This window comes from Anolis sagrei, chromosome 12, assembly GCF_037176765.1.
Source record: "Anolis sagrei isolate rAnoSag1 chromosome 12, rAnoSag1.mat, whole genome shotgun sequence".
Classification (NCBI taxonomy): Eukaryota; Metazoa; Chordata; class Lepidosauria; order Squamata; family Dactyloidae; genus Anolis; species Anolis sagrei.
This window is the reverse complement of record NC_090032.1, coordinates 3,905,131-3,914,011: the sequence shown is the minus strand read 5'-3', so window position 1 is coordinate 3,914,011 and position 8,881 is coordinate 3,905,131. Positions and strand designations below refer to the sequence as shown.

General features: G+C 46.8%; 1 protein-coding gene across 1 annotated transcript; it reads left to right on the top strand.

Annotated features, from left to right (window-relative positions):
• The first annotated feature begins 350 nt into the window (after positions 1-350).
• On the top strand, positions 351-8,365 carry OAZ3 (ornithine decarboxylase antizyme 3). The gene is given in 6 exon segments (XM_067472665.1): positions 351-370; positions 1,670-1,778; positions 1,780-1,851; positions 5,050-5,228; positions 6,652-6,737; positions 8,175-8,365. Coding segments are annotated over 6 exon segments (657 nt in total).
• Positions 8,366-8,881: the final 516 nt, after the last annotated feature.

The following is an 8,881-nucleotide window of genomic DNA, read 5'->3' as shown; positions in this document are numbered from 1 at the left end:
GGACCATTTCAGGCCTCATCATATTCAACTTGTATCAAGATACCTGGATCCAGGTGAGTGGGGCCAGGTGTGGGCGTGGCCTGTCACAATCCCGGTCCTCCCGCATGTGGCTGTGCATCATAATAGGGACCTATGGCTACTTAGCTGGAGCATGAGGCTAGCAGGCCACACTCATGCTGCCCAAGGGAGGAAGAGGAGGAGGAGAGACCCAAAGGAGAACTACAAGTCACGTGCTTTGCTTTCATTGGATCCAAAGGGGGAAAACACCAGGATTTTTTTTCCTCCTCCCATTTTGGGCCCCCTCTCCCTAAGTTTCCGGCACCCCCTTCCCACCATCAACATCGGCAGCAATGACTCCCTTTGACGAAAGGTAAGCATCAGGGAGTGATGGGTCTTCGGATGGGCAAAAATTAGAGTGTGCCAATGAGGTTGAAACATTAACCTTTAGGCCGTTCTTCTGTTTCCGCCATCTGCTTCTCTGGCCCTGGAACTCAACAAAAAAGCTCCTGTTTTGTAGCAGGTTTCCTATGAGGCGGGTGAGGTGGTCGTCCTTTGTGATACTATACATTTTTCTCAGGAGGAGGCGGTGGTTCACAGTCTCATAAGCTGCGGACAGGTCTATGAAGACAGCTCCTGTGATCTGCTGCCTTTCAAAGCCATCTTCCATGTGCTGAGTCAGGTTCAGCATTCGTGTTGTGCAGCTTTTGCCTTTTCTGAAGCCAGCTTGCTGTGGGATCAGACAGGGGTCCATTTCCCCCCGTAATTCTATGCAAAATAAGTCTCTCCAGAACTTTGCAGAGGTGGCACAACAGGGAGATGGGTCTGTAGCTTTTTGGGTCATTACGGTCTTTGCCTGGCTTCAAGACAGCGATAACTCTTGCTTTCCTCCAGATTTTGGGGATCTGACAGGATGCAGTGCATCCCGTCATTATTAATAGATAATAAATAGATAATAATCAAGAAAGAATAGATCAATAATGATAGATAATCAAGAAAGGATAGATAATAAAGAATCAAGAAAGAATAGATTAATAATAATAATCAAGAATAGATAATAAAGAATCAAGAAAGAATAGATTAATAATAATAATAATAATAATAAAGAATAGATAATAAAGAATCAAGAAAAAAATAAGTGAATAATAAAAGTTAATCAAGAAAGAATAATCAAGAAAGAATATATCAATAATAATTATGCTTTTGTGTCAATAATAATAATCAATAAAGAATATAATCAATAAAAGTTTTTGTGGAGTCATGCGTTTTGGATGTTATTTATTTTTAACTCTTGAGTTTCTTGACCAAGAGAAAAAATGAGGTATAAGTAGTAGTAGTAGTAGTAGCAGTAGTAGTAATAGCTATTACCTTCTGATATAGCGATTCAAGGTGGCTTGTGGTGTTATAGTTTAGGATTAAGTCATCAGGGTTCGAATCTCCTTTTGGCCATGGAAACCCATTGGTTGGCACTCACTCTAGACAAAGAACCAATCCACGATCGGTTTTCCCTTGTGGTGTGGCTTCCGATCATTTCCAGCTTACGGTGACTTGAACACAGGGTTTTTCCAGGGCCGAGAGAGTGTGACCCACCTAAGATCACCCAATAGCTAGGATTCGAACCCAAGTATCCTGCAAATGACCTTCACCGAAGCCACAAAAGGACCTTTTCTAGAAAACTCATAATTCCACCTCGCCATTCGTTTCTCTTGCGCTTCCACAGCTCCACTGTTGCCCAGCTTGAGAGCTTGAGTCGTCGGCCCCGTTACTGCCTGCAGTGTTCCTGAGTTCGAGGGCGGCTGCCCGGACAGAAGGACCCATGAAGGAGACAGCAGAACCCTCAAGGAAGTATACAAGGTAAATGGCATTTGGAAGACAAGAAATGAAAAGACCCGGGGATTGCCTATTTCCTTCCTAGTGTGAAAAACTAAGGACTTTATTGCACGAGCCTTTTGTTTTGAATCGGGTTATTGATGCAAATGGAAATACATCATCATGGAAACAGTCACAATTAATGTTCTGTAACCGTAAACAAATGTCATCACATGCTCCGGCTTTGGCGACATGTGGACAGCAAGAATCGCAATCACGTCGTCCTGCAATTGAGCTATTACGATTCTGGAATTTCACAATGGCATTGCTTTGGCGATATTATGACTAGGAACCGCAATCATGTCTATCGCAATCGTGTCATTGTTCTGCTTTGGCAACCTGTGGTCGGAAACCATTGCGGTCAGGCTATTCCGCAATTGCGATATGGTGCTGTGCTCACACAATTCTGGAATTTCACTATGGCATTGTTTCGACAATATTATGACCAGGAACCGCAATCATGTTCTATTGCAATCGTGCCATTGTTCTGCTTTGGTGATCGGTGGTCGAAAACAGACTATTACGCAATTGCGATATGGTGCTGTGCTCACTCCATTCTGGAATTTCACTATTGCTTCGGCAATATTATGACTAGGAACCGCAATCATGTTCTATCGCAATCGTGCCATTGTTCTGCTTTGGCAACCTGTGGTCGGAAACCATTGCGATCAGGCTATTCCGCAATTGCGGATATGGTGCTGCATTCACACGATTGTGGAATTTCACTATGGCATTGCTTCGGCAATATTATGACTAGGAACCGCAATCATGTTCTATCGCAATCGTGCCATTGTTCTGCTTTGGCAACCTGTGGTCGGAAACCATTGCGATCAGGCTATTCAGCAATTGCGGATATGGTGCTGCATTCACACGATTGTGGAATTTCACTATGGCATTGCTTCGGCGATATTATGACTAGGAACCGCAATCATGTTCTATCGCAATCGTGCCATTGTTCCACTTTGGCGATCTGCAGTCGGAAACAGATTATTCCGCAATTGCGCTGTGGTGCTGCTTCGGCAACCTGTGGCTGGAAACAATTGTGAGAATGCTATTTCACAATAGTGCCTTATCTCCAAAGCAAACTACAACCATGCTGTGGTGTTGCCTCGGTGATATATGGTTGGAAACAATCACAAGTCTGAATTGCACTATAGTGATGCTTTGAAGATATAGTGAAAATAATCGTGATTATGTTATGGCATTACTTTGGTGATATGTAGTCAGGAACAGTTGCTGCCACACTATTCCGCAATTGCACGATATGTGGCTTAATTTCAATTACATCTCTGAGGATGTAACACGAGCATCTGCTTGTCCGGTTTTGATGGATTCATTTCAATTGGTTCAATCCGAGGATGTGGACAAGGTGCTTGGAGGAATGAGAGCTACCACATGCATCCTAGACCCCTGCCCATCCTGGCTTCTGAAGGAGGCCAGAGGGGGATTGGCCGAGTGGGTGAAGGTGGTGGTTAATGCCTCCCTCCGGGAAGGCATCTTTCCAGCCAGCTTAAAGCAAGCTGTAATAAAACCGCTGTTGAAGAAACCATCACTGGACCCCACTCAATTCGTCAACTTCCGGCCTGTTTCCAATCTCCCCTTTTTGGGCAAAGTCCTGGAACGTGTGGTGGCCTCACAACTCCAGGCATTCTTGGTAGACACGGATTATCTGGATCCGGCACAGTCTGGCTTCAGGCCGGGGCACGGTACTGAGACAGCCTTGGTCGCCTTAGTGGATGATCTGCGCCGGGAGCTCGACAGGGGGAGTGTGTCCCTGTTGGTGCTTCTGGACCTCTCAGCGGCCTTCGATACTGTCGACCACGGTATCCTTCTGAGACGCCTCGCGGGAATGGGTCTTGGAGGAACTGTTTTACAGTGGCTCCGCTCATTCCTCGAGGGTCGGGCTCAGAAGGTGTTACTGGGAGACTCCTGTTCAACCCCACAACCTTTGTCTTGTGGGGTTCCTCAGGGCTCAATATTGTCTCCCATGTTGTTTAACATCTACATGAAGCCGCTGGGTGAGATCATCCGGAGTTTCGGAGTGCGATGTCATCTGTACGCGGATGATGTCCAACTCTGTCACTCCTTTCCACCTGCTGCTAAGGAGGCTGTCGAGGTCCTGAACCGGTGCTTGGCCGCTGTGACGGTCTGGATGGGGGCGAACAAATTGAAATTGAATCCAGACAAGACAGAGGTACTCCTGGTCAGTCGCAAGGCCGAACAGGGTATAGGGTTACAGCCTGTGTTGGATGGGGTCGCACTCCCCCTGAAGACGCAGGTTCGCAGTTTGGGTGTGATCCTGGACTCATCGCTGAGCCTGGAGCCCCAGGTTTCGGCGGTGACCAGGGGAGCATTCGCACAGTTAAAACTCGTGCGCCAACTGCGCCCGTACCTTGGGAAGTCTGACTTGGCCACGGTAGTCCACGCTCTGGTTACATCCCGTTTGGACTACTGCAACGCTCTCTACGTGGGGTTGCCTTTGAAGACGGCCCGGAAGCTCCAACTAGTCCAACGTTCGGCAGCAATGATACTAACGGGAGCGGAGCGCAGGGAGCATACAACTCCTCTGCTGCACCAGCTCCACTGGCTGCCGATCTGCTACCGGGCTCAATTCAAAGTGCTGGCGTTGGCCTTTAAAGCCCTAAACGGTTCTGGCCCAACTTACCTATCCGAACGTATCTCGGCCTATCAGCCCGCCAGGACCCTAAGATCTTCTGGGGAGGCCCTGCTCTCTATCCCGCCTGCTTCACAGGTGCGGCTGGCGGGTACGAGAGACAGGGCCTTTTCTGTGGTGGCCCCGCGGCTATGGAACGCCCTGCCCTTGGAGGTAAGATCAGCCCCTTCATTGATGATATTCCGAAGAAGATTGAAGACCTGGATGTTTAAGCAGGCATTTGGTTAACCCAATGCAACGAATGGTAACTGACTAAAGGACTGGCAACATGGATGACGAACTGGATCACGTTTTTAGTTAAGAGTCAAACTGGATTGGTATTGATGCATGAATTGTGTTTTTATGTTTTTTATGTTTTTTATGCTTTTAACTTTTTTACTGTTGATGGTTATATTATGTTGTAAACTGCGTTGAGTCGCCGGCTAGGCTGAGAAACGGTGGTATATAAATATAGCAAATAAATAAATAAATAAATAAATTTCCTCACATTTCACCCGTTATTGCAACAGGCTGGGAAGCTCACCGTTTTTGCTAGCGACTGTCAGTCTCTCACTCAACAACCGGCCCAGTTGGACTTCCATTTTGCACGAGGCGGTCAAGGTACCACGCACTGGCACGGCATCCTCCGAGAGAACGTGGTTTTCCTCGATGTCCCCCGCCTCGCCCTAGACTTCAACAGCCGCGAGAGGTACGCAGAAATGGGACTCGGATCAGAGGCTCCACCACAGGGTGCATCAACACTATCCCAATGCTATAGAATTTCGGGAGTTGTAGTTTGCTGAGACCCCAACATTCCTGGGCAATTCAAGGGTGTGTTGTAATTCAGCCATTGATTGTGCCCAATGTTAATGAGGAAGTGGATCATGGGATTTCTAGGCCTGCGGAGCCGGCGAGCCAGCAAGAGATTTTAAGTCCTGAAACTGAGCATTCGGTGTCGTCTCTAGTTAGTGATAGCGAAGGTCACATTCCAGAGAGGGACCCAGAGAAGTCTTTCTCTAGGGAAGCAAGATCAGATGTTGGACTGCCAGGTGGAGAGGGTACTGAGCTGATAGATAGGAGACTTAGTTTTCACAAACTCTGAGCTGATTGAAACTCAGCAAAGGTCACAGTGAATGTTAGAGAAAATGCCGTTATCAGTTTGCCAGGGGAAACGGAATAATTTCATGGCTTTATTAGAGACACCAAGGGGATTTTTCAGCAATTTGGTCAACGTTGGAGTTGAAGCAACACCTCTTGTCAAGTCCTAGTTCAAGGGGTGTGCTGTAATTCAGCTATTCATTGTGTGTAATGTCAATCAGGAAGTGGATCATGAGCCAGCAGGAGATTTTAAGTCCTGAAACTGAGCGTTCTGTGTCTGGTTGATGAAGGCGAAGGTCACATTCCAGAGAGGGACCCAGATTAGTCTTTCTCTAAGGAAGCAAGTTCAGAGGTTGGACTGCCAGGTGGAGAGGGTAATAAGCCGATAGATAAGAGACTTAGTTTTCACAAACTCTGAGCTGATTCAAACTTGGCGAAGGTCACAGCAATCGTTAGAGAAAATGCCGTTATCAGTTTGCCAGGGGAAACGGAATAATTTCATAGCTTTATGAGAGACACCAAGGGGATTTTTCAGCAATTTGGTCAACGTTGGAGTTGAAGCAACATCTCTTATCAAGTCCTAGTTCAAGGGGTGTGCTGTAATTCAGCCATTCATTGTGCGTAATGTCAATGAGGAAGTGGATCATGAGCCAGCAGGAGATTTTAAGTCCTGAAACGGAGCGTTCTGTGTCTAGTTGGTGAAGGTCACATTCCAGAGAGGGACCCAGAGAAGTCTTTCTCTAAGGAAGTTCTTATCAGTTTGCCAGGGAAACAGAATAATTTCATGGCTTTATTAGAGACACCAAGGGGATTTTTCAGCAATTTGGTCAACGTTGGAGTTGAAGCAACATCTCTTGTCAAGTCCTAGTCGAGCCTGCTAAGGGAATTCTAGTTTCCTGTTTCCAGTTGTTCATGTTCCAGATATAGACTGGATACTCAACTACGAAAAGAGCCCTTTAAGAAACCCAATCTCATTTTCAGAACTACAAAGCCCTCATATTTGCACTATGTGATTTTTCCCCCCCTTTCCCCAGCCTGGCTGCAACACTGGAATACATAGAAGACAAGATGGAGGCAGAGCAGGTGTTTGTCAACTTCGGCAAGTCTCGGCGTGACCGAGGTTAGGATGCTTGTTAAGACTAAGATCCATCATTACTGCTTGCTAGCTTGGGTACCTGGCATTGTCCGGGTTATTTGAAAAAGTCATGTTTAAAATTTTACAATTGAAAGGTTGTGGACGAACTACAACTCCCATCATGCCAGATTAACCATGAGAAACTCCATCACTACTTAAAGTTTGTTATGTTGGGCAGGTTTGCTCTAGATGCATCATGGGTGGGGTTAAGTCTGCTCTCTGACTACAGGGTAAACTACAACTCCCACTATGGTGAGTCAGTCCCCTCAAACCCCTCCAGTACGTTCAGTTGGTCATAAGGGTTCTCTGTGCCAACTTTGGTCCAGATCTGTCATCAGTGGTGGTCAGTGTCTCTGGATATAAGTGGACTACAACTTCCAGAAAGGAAGGTCAGTTCCCTACTAACCCCTCCAGTATTTTCAGTTGGTCATGTTGGTTCTGTGTGCCAAGTTAGGTCCAGGGCCATTGTTGGTGGAGTCCATGGTGCTCTTTGATTGCAGGTGAACTATAAATCCCAGTATCTACAATGGCTATAAATGAAGGTGAATTCTCCCCAAACCTCTCCTGTCTTTTTCTTAGGTCATGGGGGCTCTGTGTGCCAAATTAGGTCCATTGTCAGTGGGGGTCACAGAGCTCTGACTTGATGCGGGGTGAACTACAACTTCCATCATGTGGAGTCAATCTCCCTAACTTCTCCAGTATGTTCAGTTGCTGATTAGTTCTGCTCTGTTTGTTGTGCAGACAGAGTTGAAAAGAGTAGAAAAAGGTTAAGGAGAGGGAGTGGGCAGGGTCATGCAAATTCCACACCAGTGGAGTGAGAAACACTGGGATGTCTGTGGTGGAGGAACCTACTCCTAGAAAAAGGAATTCACTCCTGAGTTGTTATCATGGCAAAAAGGAGTCTCCACTGAAGCTTTATCACCAATCCTTTTTTCCAAAATAAGCCAATTTTTCCCCGTTCCCTATGCTATCCAAAACTAAACAAATACATATTTTTGTCTACACTTACATTGAAAAAATGTACCTGTTCTGACTTACAAACAAATCCAATTTACTGAACTTATCTTGCTTGTAACTTGGGGATTCTCTGTACAGTGTTCCCTCGCTACTTCGTGGTTCGCTTTTCGCGGACTCGCTGTTTCGCGGGTTTTCGCCTCCCAGTTTATGAATGGTTGCTGTTGCCTAGAGCGGCGTTCAAATCCCGCCTTTAAGGTGCGGGGTGCCTTAAATCTCTCCTCGCTACTGCCCCACCCTCTGGATATACATATATATTATCCCCACTTTGCGGATTTTCACTTTTCGCGGGTGGTCCTGGAACGTAACACCCGCAATAAGCGAGGGAACACTGCACTTCATTTTAGACTCATTCCCATTGACAATATAAATTAATGTTTTTCTAATCTTATGCCCTCCGTTTTCAAGGTGAGCTGCTCCGGATGTTTGGCTTCTTGGGTTTCGAACTCGTGCGGCCAGATGACCCTGCTCTTCCGCCCTGGGAGGATGCCATCTTCATGGTCTACCCCATGGAACGAGAGGTCTGGCCAGAGCCGGTTGAGGTGACCCTCAAAACAGGCCTAGCGAGGGACCAGGATGAGGCTATGTTGCTGGGATGACCAAGACAGGCACCTGCCTGGGATTTGTAATCCAAAGTGGCATTAAATGGGCATGAAAACATTGTATTCTGTGGATGCGCTAGTCTTGGGTTTGTCCTCTATAGGGCAAAACAGTCAATAGAAGGCATTACTTTGAATCTAGACACAGAATTTCAATCCAAAAAAAATTCTTTTATATAGAAGACAACCAGAAAAAATATACAATGGAATCTCAGGCCCAATGGGTACATACATCCAGCTCGCACACCATCAGCACCCATTCAAAACCCTGCCAACCATCGGCACTCACTCAAAATCCCGCAGACCGTCACCACCCATTCAAAACCCGGCAGACCGTCGGCACCCGTTCAAAACCCGTCGGACCGTCGGCACCCGTTCAAAACCCAGCGGACCGTCGGCACCCGTTCAAAACCCTGCGCACCATCGGCACCCATCCAAAACCCCGCGGACCATCGGCACCCATTTAAAACCCCGCGGACCATCGGCACCCATTCAAAACCCTGCGCACCATCGGCA